Here is a 23,174-nt window from a genome sequence, read left to right as displayed (position 1 = left end):
TGCAGAGAACAGGGAGATTGATCACCTCTCCCATAATGTAACAGCGAGAGAGGCTTGATTAAATTAAAAGGTAACTTTCAGCATTGAGAAAAAGAAATACTTTTCAGCCGATAATTAACCTGTGGAACTCAGTGCTACTTGTTACTATTGAGGTAAGTAATAGAATCATAGAGTCATGGAACCATAGGGTTAGAAGGGACATCAAAGGTAATCCTAGTCTAACCTCATACCAAGATGCAGGATTTGTTGTGTCAAAAGCATCCAAGGCAGATGACTATTCAGCCTCCTTTTGAAATATCTCCAGTGAAGGAGCTTCCACTTCCTTAGGCAGTTTGTCTCATTGTTCTATTGTTCTTACAGTTAGGAAGTCTGGCCTTAGATTTAATCTAAATTTGCTATGCTGTAGTTTAGATCAGTTGCCTCTTTTTTTTCCTGTCCTCTGTGGCAAGAGAGAACAACTTTTCTCCATCTTTTTTATGGCAGCCTTTCAAGTATTTGAAGACCACTATCATGTCCCCTCCTAATCTCCTCTTTTCCAAACTAAATACACTCAGTTCCTTCAGCCTTTGCTCATGTAGCTTGCATTCCATTCTTTTGATCATCTTTGTCACTCAACTCTGGAGCCTTTCCAGTTTCTCTACATCCTTTCTGTACCATCGGTGACCAAAATTGGACACAGTAATCCAGCTGAGGCATAACCAATGCGGAGCAGAGCAGTACTGTCACCTCCCATGACTTGCATGCTCTATACCTCTGATAATGTAACCTAAAATTGCATTTGTCAACCCCCTCCCTTTTTTTTTTTTTTTTTTTGGCAACATCATCACATTGATGACTCATGTTGAGGTTGTGATCCACCACAACTCCAAGATATTTCTTAGCAGTGCTGCTGCCAAGCCAGCTCTCCCCCATTCTGTATTTGTGCATTAGGTTTTTCTTTCCTAAGGGTAGCACCTTACATTTGTCTTTGCTGATTTTCATTTTGTTGTCTATAAGCTCAGTTCTCCAATTTATCAAGATCCTTCTGAATTTTAGCTCTATCCTCCAAAGGATAGTGTCCTCTGCATATTTGATCAGTAAGCTCCCTATTCCTACATACAGGTCATTAATAAAGCTGTTAAACAACACTGACCCAGAACAGATCCCCGTGGAACCCCACTTGAGACCTCCCTCCAATTTGACAACATCCCATTAATAGTTACTCTTTGTTTGCAGTTGTTTAACCAGTATGTATCCTCTTAATGGTAGTTCTGCCGAGCCTCCAATTCTTGAGCTTATTTATCAGAACGTTGTGTGGGACTGTGTCAAAAGCCTTGCTGATGGATGTCCAGGTATATTACGTCCAGCGCATTCCCCCATCCACCAAATCAGTTACCCTGTCAAAGAAGGAAATCAAGCTGGTTTGGCAGGATTTGTTCTTAGTAAATCCATGCTGACTGCTAGTGATTATCCCTTCATCCTCCAGGTATTTTCAAATTGAATGTTATATATCTTGCTCAAGTCGCTTCCTAGATATCAAAATTAGGTGACACAATGGTTTTCATCCAGATACATCAGAATTCTTTCCAGAGGTGTGAGTGTGCATATTTTATATATGAGGAAACTTGACATAGTGAGGTTGAGTGACTTGGCCAAGTAAGAGACTCATGCAGTAAGTCAGCATTGTAACTGTGTGTGTGGGGGGGAATCTTAGATGTCCTTGTTTGGTACTCTAGGCGCATTGGTCCACACTGCCTTCCTAGCTTTGTAAGTTTAAGACTGTGTTGTTTATATGAATAAGCATAACATCCATAGAGAGGCTAGCTTGGATAAAATTATATGGATGTTTCAATTCTCCGTTCTGTAAGGGATAAGTGGATTGTTACTTGGGTCTGGGAGAAATTTCCCCCTTTTTAAATCTTTCACAGTAATGAGCACTATGGGAACTTGAAGCTTCTAGCTGCCTCAGGTTAGGAAATAACTTTCCCCATTGTGGGGTTTGCTGCCCCTTCCTCTGAAGCATCTGGCACTTGGCACCATCAAAGACCAAATACTGGGTTAGAAGTACCGCTGGCCTCATCAACTATGGCAGTTTCTGTGTGCAAAGAATGAAATAACAAGGCAGGAGGTCAGACTAGATGATCATATTGGTCCCTTCTGACCTATGAGTCTATGAGTCTAAGGGAAGTGACTAGAGGGCGAGTGATGGGGAAGATTCATTCTCAACCTAATAGCAGAACTGAGCTCTTACATTTTGATGCTATGAATGTAGTGGAGGCTGTTTTCTGTTGCTTTATCATGGTTGTGCTCTGTGGAGAGGCTATACTGAGATATGCTTTAAAGCCAAGTTGCTGTGGAAATTGCATTAGTTAATAGATGTATGTGTAATTTGGAGAATACATGCTAAAGTAAATCCTGTGTCCTTGTCTGAAATACTCCCTGTTGAAACAGTCTGATGTCCTGCTGGCTGCTTAAATTCTTACCAACAGCAAAATATGAAAAATAACTGATGGGCAATGGGTTTGGGGCAGAAGAAGGATGTTCAAGAGCAAAGAACCTGGTGAACACACATAGGAGAGGAGGAACTCTGTTTCTCCGTCAGAGTGAAGAGATAAACCTTTCTTTTTCTCCATTCTTGTCTCAAGTGGGTAGCAGTCATTCTGAAATCAAGTCAGATAACTGTTGGAATTGTCTTAGAACTTGCAGCCTGTGTGTGCCAAAAACGAAGCGATCATCTCTTAAGAGGTCTTAAACTGCTGGAAGTACAGGGAATGGGAAATGTAGCAGAAGATTAGGACTTCCACTAAAAATCAGTAAGCGGTTTCTCAATACTTTTTGGTAGTTTTAGGGGAATCTTGTTTTGAGTCTAAGGGGCTCTGACTTGTTTTGGCTTATTTAACTGTACATTATTTTTAATTTTATCTAATGGATTTATACAATTGCTTTTGGCCATACATTTGCTGTATGATTTAATGGGAGAAGAACCTAAGAATGACCATACTGGGTCAGACCAAAGGTCCATCCAGTCCAGTATCCTGTCTACTGACAGTGACCAATTCCAGGTGTCCCAGAGGGAGTGAACCTAACAAGTAATGATCAAGTAATGTCTATCCTGCCATCCATCTCCACCTTCTGACAAACAAAGGCTAGGGACACCATTCCTTACCCATCCTGGCTAATAGCCATTAAAGCCTTACTATTCGCAGAATTGAAGATTTTGGTTTTCTGTAGATTCATAACTTCCCCCAGCACTGTCCTTTTAAAAAATGGAAATTTTGTTTTGGAAACTTGGGTTGGTGTTGAGCAGAAACATGTTTCTATCTGAGCCAGAACTTGTAAACCCTCCCCCCCCACCTCCACCCCAGTCCCAGGTCTGTTTCCCAATGTGGAGGTGGCCATGTGGTACCCGGAGTAGGTATTCCAATTTAATAAAACAGAAACACAGTAAGTATGGAACGGAACCTCATTTTGAGGCGGTTTATTAAAGTAGAAAATCTGGAATTTATTGGAAATGGTTTTTACAATCAGATGTTTCCTGTTGTTGGATTCTAAAGTGACTTTTTTCCTCTTGTAAAGGGAATAAAAATGGACTTTGGGCTCAGTTCTCCTATCAGTTGGAGACAATACTTGACTAAGGCTTCATTCACATGGTTCACTTGCCAGCAGCTTGCAGTCCCCATGTTTCACATCACCGTGCACATCTGCAGTCAGAAGTTTGTGTGTGCAGTATATATGGTGTGTTATAGATATTCACTCTTGTGCTCATGATATTGAAAATGTTGTAATACCTCAGCAGTGAAAATGTGCATAAGGTTTTAATTTCTTGTGGTGCTTATGCATGGGAGTACTTTTTGTATTTTTTAAGTGTGTGTGTGTGTGTGTGAATTGAGAAAATAATTGATGAGTAAAATCTTAGACTTAGTTCCAATAAACCTCGCTGTTAATGGGTAAAGTAATATATAAATGGCATTCAAGTAAATGCCCAATGTTGTTGTTGTTTTAAAGCAAAAAATTAACCTTGGTAACATTCTGCAGCTCCATTTTGGTTAGCAGTGGGGAAGCGCTGCTGTAGATAAGGTTTCTGCAGCCCCCAGTGTTCTTAACACAGTGCTGTCTGTCTTTACTCAGAAAAAGGACAACAAAAGTAACATGAATTAATGCTGTCAAAGGGAGTGAAATGAATATAAAGAGCTTGAATGAAAAGACCTGGAGGAAAAGCAATGCTAACATGAAAGTAGGATCATCGGTAAATAAGGAGCATAAAATTCACACCTTTACTTGATTTGCCTAACTTTCCTGAGTGTTCCTGTATAGACATTGCCTGAGAATCGTTAAATGGATGAATTCCTGTTCTAGTCTGTATTTAATAGGAAAAATAGGACACCTGGGGAAGCCATACATGCCCCCCAAAGGGGCCAGGCACCCCCAACCTCTGCAGTCAGAAGTGACTCTCAGCCAGCTACCTCTCTCTATCTGATGTAAAACTGTTAAATCCTGTATATTAAAGTGACTAGAAATAAGTTTAATAGCCACAGGTATGCCTTACTTCTTCCCATTCCCCCTATCCCCCCCACCCCAAATTCAAAGAGAGCTGCTTTTGCTGAAATATTTAGGGTTATTTTTTCATAACTAACCATAAACCTTTGGGTGCTTGGGAAAGCTGGGTGAGGCAGTATCTTTCACTGGACCAATTTCTGTTGTTGGAGATGGTTCCTCACTTTTTCCAAAGTCCTTCTGCAGAGTTGGTCCAATAGCCTGGGATCAACACGGCCACAACAACAATGGAAGATACCGAATTTTGCCGTCTGAAATGGAAACTCCACAATGTAAAAAGGGAAACCACATTTAACAGCAACATCTACTTCTTTACCAAATGAAGAAACAAAACATCATCCCCAGAGGACTCTCTAGCTATAACCCTCTGAACACTATCTACACCTCTAAATATGCCGAAGAACTCTGCAAAAGGACTTCAGAAAAACTGAGGAATCATCTGCTGCATCAGAAGTTGTTCCAATAAAAGATAATACCTCACCTACCTTGTCTCTCGCTTACAGCGAGTTACTGCATATGTGCCCTAACAAAACTCTTCAGAGACACGTTTATTCTGGGAGTTAGTTCCAAGATAGGATGTAAAGTCCATTTAAAAAAATCCTACTATCTTATTTCTCATAGTTATTTAGCTAATGACCCTTACTGTACTTTCAGTGCAGTCTGATTTTAATTGCGTCTCCAGCTGGCTAACTTCCCTTCTCCAGCCAGGGCAATATCTGTCTCTTGGCTAGTGCTGGGGTACACTGAGCCACTCCTGCTCTCAGGACCGGCGCTAGGGGTTTGAGCGCCCTAGGCGTACGGCAATTTCGCCGCCCCGCGCGCTGGTCCCGCGGCTACACTGGAGCTGCCGCAGTGGTGCCTGCGGAGGGTCCGGTGGTCTGTGGCTCTGCTGGAGCTGCCACAGAGATGCCTGCGAGAGGTCCACTGGAGCCGCGCGAGCAGCTGACGCTCCGCAGGCACCACTGTGGCAGCTCCACTGGAGCCACCTGCCGCCCCTCCGGCAAAGCGGCGCCCACAATTTATTCTGGTGCCCTAGGCGATTGCCTAGGCTGCCTAAATGGTAGCGCCAGCCCTGCCTGCTCTACTCACATTACCTTTGATTGAGAAGAATCACCTATGTTCATTCTAGGCTGGATATGTTACCAACTGGAGGTAGGAAACAGCCCAAATCTGTGATGTGTGCACTCCTGTTGCTGTATAAATAAGATTGAGACTTTCTCTGGGAAGCCCACGTGTGTGTACATTGATTTGAACTACTCTAAGGCAGTCAATATGATGACTTAATTTGGCTAGTACAAGGAATGTTTACCAATACTCACCCCAAACTTGGGATCCAGTTGAGGACTGAGGCCTTATTTTGTAGTTTTGCAAATTATTTTTGGTCCAGTTCAGTGTTTTTTAAAAAGGTAATATTATATTTTCATCTTGGACCCTGTTCATGGACCTGGTAACTTGGGGGTTGGATTTGGCAATAAAATTTGACCCTGTTGTGTCCTACAACAAGGTCCTTCTCAGGCATTTTAACCATTCTTTACAGAACTAGTGGACAGGAAAAATGTGTGTAACTGAGAACTGGATTGATCACAGATGCAGTCTTGGGTCTGTTATGCTGTTTTTGTCAGAACAGTTTCTGTACAAGTCTAATCTAAATTTACATGGTAGACATGAACTCCAAAGGTGCTGTTACAGTCTGTTGGGCTTTTAGTATGCAATCCAAGGACTCATACACCTGTAATCAGGGTGGATTTGATTTAATCAGGGTTTTCTACATAAAAGTGCATTCTTGTTGATTGTTATAACCTTAATACATATTCTTCATAACTCAGAGATAGATGTAGATTTCATTTTTAGAAGGTACACACTATACATTTTTAAACAGTGATTTATTTTGAAAACTTTTCACATTAGTTTTACAGCTATATCAGAAAATGAATGATTGTTTGGTTATTTAATTTACCAAGGGTAATTGAAGCAGATATTTATGAAGTCATTGGGAGGTGAGCTATCTCCAATTCAGCAGGTTAATCATTAATATTTGGAGGATTTTCTTGCCATACCATATTAGGACGAGAACATCACTAGACAGACATTTTAATTGTTTTATTTAACTAAAACAACAGTGTTATGTATTCTGGATTTTTTTCTTCAACAGCAAACATATAATATTTTAAGAAAACAAGCATATGTCCCTCTCTCTTCACATTTATCTCCAGATTTCCTCTCCTTGTCCAGATCTATTCCGCCCCCAACAATCTTCTATTCACTGAACTTTTTGAAACTTTGCACTTTTAGAGAGAGGTAAGGGATTAACTCTGTGTACTCAAATTTGCAGAGGGACAATAGGGTTGAGGTCTGTTATTTCTCACCTCTCTATATTATTTATTTTAAAACATTTTTGCTGCTAACAAGCATGTTACCTCTGGAGACACCAATCCACAGTTTGAGAACTGCAAAACTAAGCATCTCTGGTATCTTCTAGACTGAGCACTGAGTCCCACTGGGTAGATAGAAAGATTAACCTAAATAATCTCTACATAAGCCTGTGGAACCCCATAAGATTGGGTCCCTAACCCACAAACTATTGGAACTTATCTGTAAAACTTTTCTTAAACATTACATGGATATATTGTCTCATACTATAGAATTAGAATTTAAAATCCCTATTCCATGATGAGATATCTTTGAGCTATAATGTATCTTAGTTAAAACTATCTTTAGGTAAGTTTTTTCCTCAAAAAACATTTTATCAAAAAAATCCGATTTATATTTAAAAAATCAGATTTTTTTTAACTCATTGATTTTTATCCACCCTGCCTGTGATGGATTGCTCCTTTTTTAGAAAAGTAGTATTAACAAAGTAAACGCGTTTTGCTACCTATAATTAAATTAACCCATGCCTGGTAACTCCTCTCTGCAGCCAAAGCTGTCTCTTGGGCTTGCATTTCTTTTCTCCTTATTGAGGTGGGGAGTGTTCTGATACTGTTGGTTCTTTCTGCCAAGTGGATCCACTGTGATGTGTCTGCTGTACAAAGTGATGAGCGCTAATCATCCTCCACGTCCATGCTAAATGGTGGAATGTTTCTCTTTAACGTGGCTCAAACTGCTCCTGTGTTTTCACTGTGATGTGGCCTTTGCAGAGCTTTGGAAGGGATCAGGAGACCAAAACCTAGTGAGTTGGGAAACCCTGCACACCTTCAAGTCACTAAACAAGTAAGAGATTAATAGTGTCTCCAACTATTTAAATTCTTGAATTTTCCCTACTATCTCTTAAACTCAAATAGGCAGTAGTGGTTTTGGTAACTAATGAAAAATATTGATCTTATTCTTTATCAATGTGCTATTGAAAATAGGAGGTCTGCGTTTGCATGACAGACCATTTCGCTTACAGTACAATCTTCTGATTCCAAAGTGGAAAAAGTGACTCTAAAGCCTCACTTGGACTGCAGTAGTAGACTTCTGATTCATGAATGTTGTCACTGGAAATGCCACCCTAAATTTAGGTACCTGGTGATCAAGCTTTGGACACTTGTGGTCTCTGGTGATCAAGCTTTGGATGTGGGAATTTTTAATAGCATTCAGTGCTCCCACTGTTCTGTAGTGGGCCTGACAGGATATCTGGAGAGCAGTGTTATGGAATTAAAAACACTGCTGTCCTAACAATGTTCATGATGCATAATTTGGCAGAAAGAAGTACAGTTTCTAAAGCCTGTACTTTTTTTAAGGAGAAGGACCCGAGTGCCGTCTCAGCATATTGCTGTGTTCTGAGTATGGCTTGGTTTGTGGAGCATGTTACTATAGTGGTATGTGACATCCTGGCTGAGTTAAACCTTCATTACTAAACTCTTATAACTCCTCTGAGACTAATGGTTTGCGTCTTGTGATTTCTCAGAACCACTTCCAAAACAGCATGCAATATTAGTTGGGTGAATGTCTTTTTTTTGGGGGGGGAGGGAGTGGAATGGATTGTTGGGGGGTTAGTCTATTACTAAAATCTGTTTCTGCTGAAAACATCTTCTCTGTGGGTGTAGGATTTGAAAAGATATTACTTCAGCTTCTTTGGTTTCTGGTGGGATAGGGCAGTCTCTCAAAATCCTCTGACAGAGAATCTGTAAAAGGAACAAAAAAGCTGGGAAGTAACTTCACAAAAACTGCTTTCCAGTAAAAAGTATTAACTGAAAAGTTGAAGCAACACTTTAGAAAGGTGAACTAAAACTGGATTTGGCTACATCCACTGCACACTGCTGCTGTTCACTATGCTCTGTCTTTTACCCCATTTACCCCATTTTACGTTCAGTCCTTGCGGCTGAAGTAAGACTCGATGGAAACACAGGTAATCATATATTGTACAGGGCATCTGAATTGACTGAGCAGTGGTAATATTCAACAAACTGGGGCCTTTACTGAATGATGAAATCAGTGCAGGGACAGCAGTTGCATAAAAGAATGGCTGCCTTACTTGTGCCTGCATCAGTTCAGTATGGCCGTACAGCTCGCTGGCTGCTGGAGTTTTGTTCACGTATTGCTCATAATCGTTGGTGTATCAGTACCGTCAGGGACAGTCTGTGTTGTATCCAGATTGGATTGATTTAAATCAAAACAATTTAAGTCATCAGTTTAAATCATAATTTAAATCAGTAAGGAGGAAACCTTGATTTAAATTACTGATTTTAATCATGTTTTGCATTTGTACTTTTTATTGATTCTCATTAGCTGGTAACCATTTGCCTTTACACTAAATTTGGTGCTTTTTTTGCTAACTAGGAGGATACACTATATCTATATTATCTCAACCCCCTTGTCTTAAATTTGTTTAAGCAATTATGTAGCTTAACTTACTTTTATTTAGATTCTTAATCTGTACATTTGTAATATGTTAGAAAATGGTGAATGAATGGTGAATGCATTTCTTATTTACTAGATGATATTTTTACTTGTGATTTGTGTAAAGCTTTGTGGGTGGGAATTCAGTTAAAAATACACAAACAGAATTTTAGATTTTGTTGTGAAATAAAACACTTGATACATAAGAAAAAAGGCTATAAATGGTTATGAAAGTATGTTTTGTGTTTATAACTAACTGATTTATAAACAAAGGAAGTATTATCTGTAATTAATTAATTGAACTGATTGTTTCTGGTCACTGTGTCCTTCCACATCCCTGAAAAATGCAGTTCTACTGACCTAACTCCCGGGGTAGACAGCGCTGTGTTGATGGGAGGGCTTCTATAGCCTCTCAGGGATGTTGATTACCTGCACTGACAAGAGAAGCCCTCCCATCAGCCTAGGTAGCATCTTCACTGAAGCGCTAGAGTGGTGCAGCTGCAGCCTTTTTAAGTGTAGCCATGTCTTTAAGAATTACTTAGACAAGATGATTTCAAGTTGCCAGAGCCTGGCAAAATACATCCTACAATACTTAAGGAACTGTCTGAAGAGATCTCTGAGTCATTAGCGATCATCTCTGAGAATGTGTGGAGGCCGGGAGAGATCCCAGAGAACTGGAAAAGCGCAAGTGTAGTACCTATCTATGAAAAAGGAAGCAAGGACAACCCAGGGAATTGTAGACCAGTCAGCTTCACTTTGGAACTCAGAAAGATAGTGGAGCAAATAATCAATTTTTACTCTCCTAGGGCAGTGGTTTTCAAACTTTTTTTTTCTGGCGACCCAGTTGAAGAAAATTGTTGATGCCCATGACCCAATGGAGCTGGGGATGCGGGATTTGGGAGGGGTTCAGGGCTAGGGCAGAGGGTTGGTGTGTGGGGGTGAAAAGGCCCTCTCCCCAGGGAACAATTGGGGTGATTGCTGCGGGGTGGGGCCGGGAATGAGGGGTTCAGGATATGGGAGGGGGTCAGGGCTCTGGGGTGGGTTTGGGGATGAGGGATTTGGAGTGCAGGAGAGGGCTCCGGGTTTGGGGGGCTCAGGGCTGGGGCAGAGGATTGGGGCACGGGCTTACCTTGGGCAGCTCCTGGTCAGCGGCACAGCGGGAGTGCTGAGGCAGGCTTCCTGCCTGTTCTGGTATTGTGGACCACGCCCCAGAGATGGCCTTTCTGGGGTATAGCATAGAGGCGGTCTCTTAAAACCAATAATTGGTAAAGTACAAGCTCTAACCACATGCCTTGTTCTCAAACAAAAAGGCAAGTGAGGCAGTTCTTGGGCCTGCTGGAATATACCAGAGGTTTATCTCTAACTTCACTTCACTCATGGCCATCTAACAAACCTTATAAAAAGATAGTAACCCCAGAAAAATCCAGTGGGATGGGAATTATGAAGAAGTTTTTAACACATTGAAGCCCCGCCTGCCAGTTGTCCATGGTTTCTAATCTTGATTTTTTGCAAGAATTTATATTACATACAAGACAAACCCAAGAAAGAAACCAACAGGACTCCACTGGCCATCACATACAGTCCCCAGGTAAAACCCCTCCAACGCATCATCAGGGATCTACAACCCATCCTGGACAATGATCCCTCACTTTTACAGGCCTTGGGTGGCAGGCCAGTCCTCGCCCACAGACAGCCTGCCAACCTGAAACATATTCTCACCAGTAACTGCACATCGCACAATAGTAACTCTAGCTCAGGAACCAATCCATGCAACAAACCTCGATGCCAATTCTGCCCACATATCTACACCAGCGACACCATCACAGGACCTAACCAGATCAGCCACATCATCACCGGTTCATTCACCTGCACATCCACCAATGTAATATACGCCATCATATGCCAGCAATGCCCCTCTGCTATGTACATCGGCCAAACCAGACAGTCTCTACGGAAAAGGATAAATGGACACAAATCAGACATTAGGAATGGCAATATACAAAAACCAGTAGGAGAACACTTCAACCTCCCTGGCCACACAATAGCAGATCTTAAGATGGCCATCCTGCAGCAAAAAAACTTCAAGACCAGACTTCAAAGAGAAACTGCTGAGCTTCAGTTCATCTGGAAATCTGACACCATCAGCTCAGGATTAAACAAAGACTATGAATGACTTGCCAACTACAAAACCAGTTTCTCCTCCCTTGGTTTTCACACCTCAACTGCTAGAAGAGGGCCTTATCCTCCCTGATTAAACTAACCTCGTTATCTCCAGCCTGCTTCTTGCTTTCATATATATACCTGCCCCTGGAAATTTCCACTACATGCATCCGACGAAGTGGGTATTCACCCACGAAAGCTCATGCTCCAAAACTTCTGTTAGTCTATAAGGTGCCACAGGACTATTTGCTGCTTTTACAGATCCAGACTAACACGGCTACCCCTCTGATACTATTACATGCAGTTGCCTCAGATATCGGAGAGGGCCCTGTGCTTTCACAGAACTTTGCAGGTGAGCAGCACTCGGTCCTGTATTTAAGTAAAAGTTTGTTCCATGGGGAGAGGGCCTTTTCAATTATCGAAAAACTAGCACTGGCAATTTAAGCGATTCTCAGTACTGCCTGCTGGGTAATCCCTTCTCATTGATCACTGACCATGCCCCTGGCATTGGTTGAATACCATGAAGGACTTGAACCCACGTATAATGCAGTGGTACCTGGCACGTCAATCTTGTAGGTAAAGATCGTGTTTTTTCAAGGGAGGTCGGCGACGCAGACACTTTGAACCAGGAACTGCTTCCCATTTTGACAGATGGAGCATGTGATGGGGCATACCTTAATCCCAGCCAGGAAAAGATTAATGAGGTCCTCTGGGCTCAGCTGACACTAAATAGGCATATGTACAGAGCCTTTCCACTGGGAGGAAATGAGCTTAAAAGGGAGACTGTCACAGGAAGGGGTGGCAACCAGGAGGGAGACTGCTGTGCTTCAGGGTTTGCTGATTCCTGCAACAAAGCTGCTGGGAGGAAGACTGCTTGTGAACCTCTGCTGCCTGTAAGAGCCCACCAGACCAGGCACAAGCTGATTGCAACATAGCGGGGTTGAAGATAAGTCCTGATCTGGAGTCTAGCTGTATTTAACCTTCAAAGGCAAGCTAGGCTGACGAAGTGGGTATTCACCCACGAAAGCTCATGCTCCAATACGTCTGTTAGTCTATAAGGTGCCACAGGTCTCTTTGCTGCTTAGGCCTCTATAGACTCTCGTGAAACACTCAGAGACCGACTGTTCCCACAATTGTAAGGACCTTTAAAGGAGAAAGGGTTCCCCAAATGGGATCTACAAAGACCCAGTTTATCACAGGATGACTTGATCACATTTGATAAGTACCTACATTGGGAACAGAAATTGGGTTATACTGTAGAATCCTCTTCAGTGTAGCAAACAGAGGTCTAATGAGATCCAGTGGCTGGGAGTTGGAGCTAGACAAATTCAGAGTAGAAATAAAGTAAAATTATTTTATACCTCAACAACATCCCCCAGCAATGGGGCATTATTATTAACTATTAATGATTTTTTAAATAATGTGTATTCTGGCTGTGTCAGCAAATGCAGGCATGCAAAGAAAGAGATAGTCCCTGGCTCAAACAGGATCAGCATTCAAATCCTTTTTTTCTATGATGTAGATAGCAAGCTGAAGCTTCTCCCACTTCTCAACACGTGTGAATCCTCTGGGTGTTCCAAGCATTAGACTTTTGCTGTGCTACACAACTAAACAAATAAATAAAACCCATGCTGAACACGTAAGTGTACCTATTTGTCAGTTTTCATATGTATAAATCATTTCTTTTTCATCAGCTACTCACCATCTGAGATTCTCTAACTTCAAGCAGCACCCTCTTTTGCTAGATGCCTGTTATTGTCTGTACACTGGGAAACAGTGGGCTTGCATACCTGACTGGTGAAGAGGTTCATGTTCCTCCTGATGGAGCATAGCAAGGGGGATTACCTTCTTAAAACAAAAGAAAAATGCAGAGTACTGCAAGAAACACAGTGCAATGATTTGTAGTTCTCTGCCTTGTAATGGCAACGGGGTTATCGCTTAGAGTGACATCTGTAGGCCATATATGCTGGACTGTGGTGTATTTGCCCATATTTGCCAGATGGCATGTGGTTCCTACCCCAGTACAACTAAACATACTCTGAAGGTATGGATTGATTCATATGCACATTAAAATGTGGAGTATGCAGACTCTGCATGATAAAGAGGAAAGAGAAGCCTCTTGTAAACAGCTCATGGATTTATTTAAAAGGAGAAAATGAACTTGTACTCTTGTGTTACAGATTCAGTGGTTCTTTCCTTTGACTCCGTTGGACATACAGTAGGCTCAGGTACAGCATCCCCTTCTTCCCCCTCTATCTCCCTCACAAAAAGGCTTTTATTTAATTAGACTTGGTAGCCATGCTGGGAGGCAGATAACAATGAGTCAGATCTTGCTGCAGGATTACATTGAAAATTGGCTGTCTGACCAAACTGACTAAATATATCTCTTTGTTATGAGCACTGGAAATGTTAAGGGACTTATTGTGGCACGAGATCTTGTCTACATCTGAAATGCTGCAGTGGCAGGAATGCAGCTGCAGTGGCAGGAATGCAGCTGCATTGCTTTAGTGCTTCAGTGTAGACACTACCTATGCCAATGGGAGGAGTTCTCCCCTTGGTTCAGGTAATCCACCTTCCTGAGAGGCGTTGTCTGCACAACGATTTAGGTTGGCTTAACTACATTGCTCAGGGGTGTGGATTTTTCACATGGCTGAGGAGCTTAGATGGGTTGATCTAATTTTCTAGTGTAGGCCACTTCCAATACTCAGGCCATGTCCACACTAGTACTTTTGTGGGTATAACTTACATTGCTCAGAGGTGTGAAAAAAACACTCCCTGAGGGACGTAAGTTACACTGACAGAAGCACCAGTGTGGACAGCCCTATGGCTACAGGAGATGCTTTCCCGCCAACATAGCTACCGCTGCTCGTGGGGGTGGTTTAATGATGTCGATGGAGAGCTCTCGCCTGTCAGCATAGAGTGGCTATCTGAGCAATCTTGCAGCAGTGAAGCTGCTTCGGCACCGTTGTGCTGCTGTGAGCTCGCTGCTGTTGATGTGAAGTCAGTCAGGCAGAAGAGCTGGGCGCACACAGTGAAGTTAATGGCCCAGTTTCTAGTGTGAAAGACATTGAATTGATGTTGCCCACTGACTGAGGAACAACGGTTTCATTCTGCCAGGAGAGGTTCTCAACTGGACATGCAATTGAATTATGTGAGGGAAGGGTGAGGAGGAATGCTGTGAGGAGGGGAATTTCTATAGTTTATCAAGCAGGGCTGTGATGTTGTTTTCTGCAGAGCTAAGCAGAGTTAATGAATCCAAGGGGAGCGTCTGGATGATCACATTGCCCTCTGAGTATGACCATGTGTATTACTGGCCATCACATAATTAAATTGAAGCAAAAAATAAAATTGAAAGGTTCCTTTGTGCTTGGGCTGCTTCAGGGAACTAGTGAATATTAGCTTGGCTGTCTGCAGCACAACATGGTCTTTAGTTAAGGCACACTGCACTGAGGTAGACATTTCTGTAGAGTAGCCACAACATTGGATAAAATTCAGTTGACAGAGTTTATAGTTGTATGTGTAAAGTACCCACGCAGGGGTTCTCAAACTTCATTGTACTGCAACCCCCTTCTGACCAAAAAAAAAAAAAATTGCTACATGACCCCAGGATGGGGAACCGAAGCCTGAGCCTGCCTGAACCCCATCGCCCCTGGTGGGGGTGGGCCAAAGCTGAAGCCCAAGGGCTTCAGGCTTGGGGAGGCCTGTGACCTGAGCTCTAGCGCCGAGGGCTGACACTGAAGCCTGAGCTCTGCTGTCCAGTGCTGAAGCCCTTTGGCTTTGACCCCAGGTAGTGGGGCTTGGGCTTTGGCCCCGGGCCCAGCAGGTCCAACACAACATGTCCTTTAATGCCTGCGAAAAGTCTGGCCTGATTCCCTTTCCTTTTCAAAAATGAAATTTGCTCCTGGATTTCTTTTGTCCAATACTCTTTCCTCCGAGGTTGGTAGGAATAGTTTGCTGCCTTCCAGCATGGTACTAGTCTTCTGCCTGCACGCTTATCAAACAAAGCCTGCTGCCTGGCACTAACAATGAAGCTTGTGCAGAAAACTCACTTACCCAGGCCTTGGTGTCATTTGGTTCAGTTTGAAGCCCGAAATGCATTCTGATGTTCTTTCGTCATTCTCTAGAAAACTGATCTGTGAAGAGTGCATGATCTGATTCAGGAACAGCTTAGGGTTGCTGGCGCTGCGTGCAGAATGGAAATGCCGCCAGGTTTTGGTGAAAACAGTTGTCTTGGTGCTTTGCATTAACCCCTCCCCCAACCCCTGCCACACTAACTACTGTGCAGAGTTTTCTCTTGTACTAAAGGATAGTTTCTTTAATCCTCAGAATTGGGCAAGAATGGAAAAGATTAAAAGTATATGAAATCTCTGGGTGAAGTCAGAGGGACATAATTCGATCTTGGTTTCCCCTGAATCTTTGGTTAGCTGCTTACCAGTTTTAAAGCATAGTTAATTCCATGGATAATCTGATTTTGGCATGCCTTTACAGAATCCTGACAGGTTACTCATCAATGTGGAGTTACAATATTATCTTCCTATGTGCCAATTTTCTATGAATGTTAAAAATAGGAGCATTATCACCAGAATGGGGTGTTGCAATTTGAGAGAAGATAAATAATTAGAAATTTAATTTATTAATGAAAAACAAATTCTCTTGATCAGTGTCTCTGAAGTTGTATTATTGTGAGTGGTGGGGAGCAAGGCCAGTTGTAAGCAGGCTGACTTGCTGGGACTATTTGAAGAGACAAGTCCCTGCACTCTGATTTATTACATCTCAGGGAGAACAGTTGGAGTCCTGAGAAGGTCAGTAAAACACCCTTCTGTAACTCCATCTCCCCCAACAAAATCCAATTTCTCCCTTCTTATTATGAAGCAACCTGCTACTCAGGAGAGAGGGGCTGAGCAATGTCCAAGAGAATAGATTTTCCAGAGATCTGTGTGCTAAATTGCCCTTGTATTAAAAACCTTGGATTTATTATGCTGCAAATTCTAGCTCATGCTGAGAATTGAGACATGTAATAAGACATCAGTCTGTGTGTGGTCTCTGCCCACTGAGGGATCGCTTTCCTTGTTAAACAGGAAGAGGAGAGAAAAAAACTGAGACTTTTGTTCTTCTTTCGTCCATACCATCACACCTTGCTGCGAACCCAGGAACTGGCAGTGCCCAGAAAGAATCTATAGCTGCACCAGCCCCAGCCATTCTGAGTAGGTGTTGTTTCAGGTCGGGGTATAAAAGGCGGAAAAGTTGAGTATTTAAAAAAATAGTTTAATAAATTTAACTATTCAAGATGAAGCTGTCAATCACAACATCATTCCTGGGATTTCATATTTTAAACAAGCCTAAGGAAACTTTCTATTGTTACCTATCAGCTCTGTGTTCTTGGGGAGCCAGGGGGCAGTGTCCACCCTGTCTGACTCATGAAAGACACCCCCCATCCTCAGCTTCTGCTTGAACCAAAGCCGATCAGAAGCAGGACTTACAAACAGCAATGACAAGGCGGTGGAAGACACACCTAAACCCCTCTGGACAAGGCTGACAGCTTGGAAGTGCTGCTTGACCCAGCCTGCTGAGTCGAGGGACATATAAGGGGTCAGCTTGGTAGTGTTGATTAACCCAGTCCTCTTAGATGCGCTCTGTTAGAGTGTCTGTCTGTCTGTCTGTCTGTCTGATTCTGGGGCTGGAAGAATCCAGCCCTGGGGAACCTAGGTCCTGCAGGATAGCTCCATTGGGAGGGGACTTGCAGAAGGGAAAAGTAGACCTCCAGATGAGAACACAAGTAGTACATTGATAGAATTACAGAAACACCCCCCGCCCAAAGAGGAACCCTAATAAAGACCATACCCCAAAGTAATGGGCAAATCTGGTAACACTGTTTACAAGTGGGCAAACTGGGTACTTCGTTTAACTTTTAAAAAGTGCTCAACCATAGCCGCTAATTCACGTCTTTCCATGGCCAGAATAATTTCTTGAATTCACTGTAAGACTTCATTTTGGTTTTCTATTTACTGTTCTGCTTATGTGCAAGTCTCAACTTTCAGGAGTGCCGAAAGACTGCTGCACTCTTAGCTCTTCAGCAGAGGAGGTCAGGGGGTAGTCAGGATAATGCTGTGAAATGTGCCGAAGGCTTGTCCAGCGGTCACTGAGCACCTAGCTATGTGTTGATTCACAGAATAGCATTGGCATGGAGCCTGTGGCTAGCTGATGTGCTGAGAGATGAAGGAGTGAGGTTTAGAAGTGTAAAAAGACATATAGCCCTAAATAAAGGGGGTCCCTGAGGCCACATTGTGATCTTGTCTGATAGATGGGGCTGGATGTTTCTGGGGTTCTCCTCTGGCCCATGCATCAAAGATAAGATCTTGAGCAGCAAGGGAAGGTCCATGCTTTAGTCCTGGGTGTATTGTCTGGACCAGTTTTTTAATTGGGGCCAGACATCATAAGAACCTGTGTACTGAACTCTGGGGGCTTCAAAGCAGAGAACAAAGTAGAGAGGGAGTTTGAGTGGGGCCTGCATCTCATTCACCTGGAATAGATGCTAAGTGCTTTTTTATAGTTGCTTTGTTTTACATTCAGATTCTGGCTACACCCACTTAGAGCTTAAAAATCAAATTTATATCTCCACTAATTTTGTCCAAGAAGTTGTTGGTTTTTTTTTCTGTCTGAGAACAAGCAGATTAATTGCTCTGCTCTAGGCGTGGGGAGGATAAAGGTGCATTGAAGATATCTTTCCCTACAAAGACTGCTGGAAGCTATAGATTGAGGTTTACTCGCCATCTTGCTAACATGCAGATTGAAAGTGGTAAGAGTTTTGGTACACATATGCCTGTGTGTAAATCGTATATGTACACCTGTCAGAACATGAGGTTTGATACACAGTTGCCAACTTCCATGTGGTAAATAAGCACCCCGACTTTCACAATAAGCGAAAAATCAAGCTAATCCCATTTCAGAACAAGGCCAAAACAAGCCAGTCCCTAAGAACTCCGACACTCTATGTGACTAGATCCCCTGGCGTGAGTCTGGGACTGTGGTGGGCCCCCTGTGCTCTCTGCCTCTGCTTGCCCCTTGCCACTGCTTGCCAGGAGCTGATAAAAAAAGAAGCAAAAAGCTACAAGTCAAACAAGCTACAAGCCAAAAACTAGCCAACAAGCAATTCACAAGCCAATTAAGCCAAAAATAAGTCCAATTTTTGCGTTTTTTTCGTGGGTTTGGCATGTCTTGGCATGTCGGGTTTGATCCCAGCAGTACTCTTTGGTATAATAGCAGCTGGTTTAAGCTGCTTTGTTCAAGCAATTTAAATAGTATACAGGTTTTGAGCCTCCCACATATTTTAAGGTTGGTTTCTAATCTGACCCTTCTCCTCTGGGAAGTAGTGTGGACTGATGAATATAAAGAGTGGTTTTCAAAAATGTGTGAGTGATTTAAGAGCAAAAGACCTATGGGGATTAGGTGCTTGTGAAAATCCCACCCAAAATGTACTGTAAAGAAAAGTATGACACAGAATGCAGTATAGAGCTAAGTGCCAGAAAGAGAGTGTGGGATCCTAAATGACACATTTTGGATGGACCCCTCTGATCAAGTACTGACTGCTTAGCCGTTGCATGTTTGAGGCTGTGCTGGTATCCAGAGCTCCTTCTACTGAAGTCCTGGACCCTGATTCTTTTCTTCAGGAAAAGCTGGAAAGTGTTTCTCGCTCTACAGCCAAATAACTGAAGGGGATGTGGGGTGGGAGGAAATATTGCACCTTCTTTTGCAGCAGTCTGCTCTTTATTAATTTGGTGGGTCAGAGGGTTTTGTTTAGTACAGTGGATTTTGGTCGTTTATATTTACTTATTCTGCAGAATTGCTTTCCCTTTTTGTTAATCTTTGATTAATGGGACTTACTTCCTATTTTATTTATCTGACTGTAGACTAAATGGGAGATGGTGGATTTTTGCCAATGACTTCCATGTGCTGGTTTTCTGATGTAGACAGTCTTTCCATGACTTGACCAACATACTCAGTATCCCTGTCTGTTCCCTCGCCATTCCTGTTGAACGTGCAGCTGTGAGGTTGTCCCTTCGGAAATGCTGAGAATTGGTTTATAATGGATCTTATAGTAATAAAACTTCAATATCATTTTTCTTTGTCTTTGGTATCTCTGCAGATTGTCAGCCTCCCCTGTAGGTCACTGAGAGCTCATGCACATTAATTTTTTATTAATATTATCTCTGATTTTTACTAGGAAATATGATACAACTTCTAAAATGGAGAAACATTCTCTTGAAAGATTCACTAAGGGATCATTAACTGCATTTACGCAAGTGGACACGTGGCATTGAGTGAAATAACAGTTTATTTAGCAAAGAATGTGAATGGATTTAAGCAGATAACTTCTTGGGAGAATAAAGGGCATATGCAGTTCATGGGCTGAAATCTTTCACCTTCATACTGGAATTCATTCCCTGAATTCAGTCTAAACCAGACTAATAGATTTTCCTGTCCATGGAAGTTACTGTAATTTATTAGGAAAGGAAAAAACTCTCAAGATTTACACATTCCATTCACTTCATTACGAAAACTGGAACCTCTCAGCCTTTAATAATATTAAAACATTGTGTTTGGAATGACATCAGTTGTCTCATTCTCTGAACTAATGAAACTGGCACCTATTTTGAGGGCAGGGTCATGACCTAAGGCTTTTGTCATGGTTATTTTTAGTAAAAGTCATTGACAGGTCATGGGCAATAAACAAAAATTTACAGAAGCCGTGACCTGTCTGTGATTTTTGCTTTTGTGGCTCCATGGTTTTCCCTGCCAACGTGATGGCTTGGAGCTGTGGGGCTCCTGCTCTGCCCACGGCAACTGGAAGCTGTGGTGCGGGGGAGGGGGTGCCCCTCCACCCATGGCAGCTGGGAGCTGCAGGGTGACCATATTTTCCAATGAGAAAATGGGACACCCCCAGCCGCTCATGCGAGGCATCCCCCTCCTCCAGCATGAGGCCGTCACCCATTTTTGGAACCTTTCAGGAGGCCTCCTGTCGCTGGATCCCTGCCAGGGCCCCTCTGGCTGCCAACTCCAGAGTCCCGCAGCCCCTGGTACTGAAGCAGAGAATGTCACGGAGGTCTGTAGAAGTCACGGATTTCACCTGCAACATAAATGTAGCCTTAGTCATGACTGCTACTAGAGACACCTCTTCTGATGGATCATCCATGGAGTGGTATTGGTGATTGCTTCTCAAATGATTGCTCACTTGGTCTTCTTTCTGGTTGGGAATGAATTAGGTAATCACTTTGTCTAATGAAGAGGACCTCTCTAGTATATTGCTTTCTACAGGATATAAAGCTGGGGCAGATGTTTTAGGGGCCACCAGCTCAGGGATTACAGGGAAAGGCAAATTAAGGGATATTACTTACTTTTTCTGTCAAATTTGGAGCAATAAGTACTAGTCTCATGATTTCTGGTGTCACCAGTATTCTCAGGGGATTGGTGATAGGATATGGAGCCTTTCTCCTTGAGCATATAGGTTTGAATTGCAGTTGCGTTGGTAGAGTTGAAAAATCATTGCCGTGTGATGTAATCTGTGGAAAATGAAGTATTGGTCTCAGGGTATTGGATATTTATCCACATTAGCTGGCACAATTATTGTGGTGATTATTATAGGCTGAGCTTTCTACACTTAAGGTTGCCCAACACTTCTTATCATCAGACCCTGTTTTCAGTTGCTTGTGACTGTGCCAAATTTGAACGGTATGGATTGAAATTTCCTATGCTAGCTGTGTGTCTCAGGCTGAAATTTTGGGAAAGTTTCAGAAAAAAGATTCAGCCATTTCTGAGAACAAGATTTGGGAAAAATACATTGTTTTGTCCATGTTTTTAAAAATGAACTTAAGTGTTTCTTTGAGAGAAGCTCTAGTATTACCTGTACTTTGGAGTCAGAACGGGAAATTTTGTAAAGGGGGATTGTCAGTATGGTATTAGGGATGTGCCTTTTGCTGCGCCAGTTAGAAATGAATGCCAAGTTTTGTAAGTCTTTGAAAAATCTCAGGTCACGCATGACCAGTAGAGACTTGTTAGAACTTGACAGCTAAATTCCCCAGGTTCCTGCATGTACTGGGCATGCTCCAGACTAGGGTTGCAGGGGCTGAGCGGGACTTCCTCTGCCATTGCTGTTCCCGACTGCTGTGCCGCCAGATGCAGGAATGGAGCACAGGGAGACTGTCTTCTCCTCTCAGTGCTCCACCTGCTGGTGCCCAGCAGTGAGCAAGAGGAAGCTACCTGACTTGAATGCAGAGGGAGCAGATTGGGAAGAGGAACAGCGTGGGGCAGATGAAGGAGGAGCTGGGGGTACGGGACTGGAGCTGGGCCAAAAGGCTGGGCCTGGGGTAAGTAGACCAGGCCACCTTAATTCTGGCATTTCCTAATTTTTGACTGCTTGGTTTTGCAATCTTAATGTTTTTTTTAAAAACACTTTTTGTGTTTAATTATTTATATAACTCTCCAAATCATGCTATGTGCTTTTATAGCTTTAAACAGGTTCCTACACCAAAGAGATTGCAATCTAAGCAATAGAAAAAGGAATCAACTCGAGTCCCTGCTTCCCCCAACCCTTTCAATATTACCTTTCTTTAATCTGGACCTATGTTAAATATTGAAGTTATTTAACCCTTTGTTTTCCCTTTCCTATTTTAGTTACTTATAACCCACTTATTCCTCTTCCTGGCTGATTCACATTTCTAGTGACCCTTAGCTTATCCGCTTGCAGTCCTTCCTACCCCTTCCTCTGAATAGTCTTCTCAGTCTTGATAGAGACTGAACTGCACCAGGACAGGGTTGACACATAGTTGGGGAGAACTACTACTGCTAGAGGACTTCAGTCTCCTGAGTTGTCCAGCTTAATTACGCTGACAGTCAGTAAAATTTAAAATCACAAAGGAATTGGACTTGCTTTCCCACCATGCTGTATAAGAAGTTTAAAACTGTAATTCCATATGAAGGCCCTGATCTGCAAACAAGCAGCAATTCTTTCTCAATTTTATGGCACAAATCATTCTATTCACAGTTATCAAGTAGATGTTGAAGGGGTAGCAGTTGTGCCTTCTGGTGTGATTATTTGTGGGTAAATGTTTCAAAATCAGGCTCATAGTGGGAGGCCAAAAATATGGTGAGCCAAATTCGTCCCTGATATATTGACTTCAGTGGAGTTCACACCAGTGAATAATTTGGCCCACTAAGTTTCTATATATCTGTGTGGCTATCACTATAAAACACAAATTTGAAAACTTGTATTTGGTTTAATCCTTCATGTCCTGGGACAGTCTGATTGGGTGGTCTGTTCACAGTTTACAGAGATTAGACTAAGTGCTTCCCACTCACAGACAAGCAGCTGGATTACTGTTGGATGCTTGGGAGAAAGCTTCCTATTTGTGCCAGCATTTAACTTGGCACATGATTTGCATCAGTTATAGAGCTTGCTATGCTTGGCTGTACTTCTGTTTTTATAATCCCCATTACACTTTTATTATTAAATTGTTGACAGCCATTAGGTTCTGCTTCTACTCTGGTCTTCCCTACAGTGTATAAATGTGTTTTATTTCTGACCTGAGGAGATCTCATGCTCTTCTGGGATTGGAGGAAGTTTATTTCCCATGTTTATTAAATTCTAGGCTTCCCCACATTACTCT

General features: G+C 42.5%; 1 protein-coding gene across 14 annotated transcripts in view; it reads left to right on the top strand.

Annotated features, from left to right (window-relative positions):
- Positions 1-23,174, top strand: part of ST3GAL3 (ST3 beta-galactoside alpha-2,3-sialyltransferase 3) — a 464,990-nt gene that overhangs the window by 97,287 nt on the left and 344,529 nt on the right. For 5 of the 14 annotated variants that reach the window (XM_050961188.1, XM_050961189.1, XM_050961183.1 and 2 more), the window contains 2 exons: positions 13,695-13,742; positions 16,593-16,757. The exons of 5 other annotated variants lie outside the window; for them this stretch is intronic. In XM_050961188.1, coding sequence (XP_050817145.1) covers positions 13,695-13,742; positions 16,593-16,757 — 213 coding nt within the window. The remainder of the gene's footprint in view (positions 1-13,694; positions 13,743-16,592; positions 16,758-23,174) is intronic. 4 more of the 14 variants (XM_050961192.1, XM_050961190.1, XM_050961196.1 and 1 more) reach the window with 2 other exon arrangements.

The sequence above is a fragment of the Gopherus flavomarginatus genome, chromosome 7, assembly GCF_025201925.1.
Source record: "Gopherus flavomarginatus isolate rGopFla2 chromosome 7, rGopFla2.mat.asm, whole genome shotgun sequence".
Classification (NCBI taxonomy): Eukaryota; Metazoa; Chordata; order Testudines; family Testudinidae; genus Gopherus; species Gopherus flavomarginatus.
Note: the sequence above shows the minus strand (reverse complement) of the source record. Positions and strands in the feature narration are given on the sequence as shown.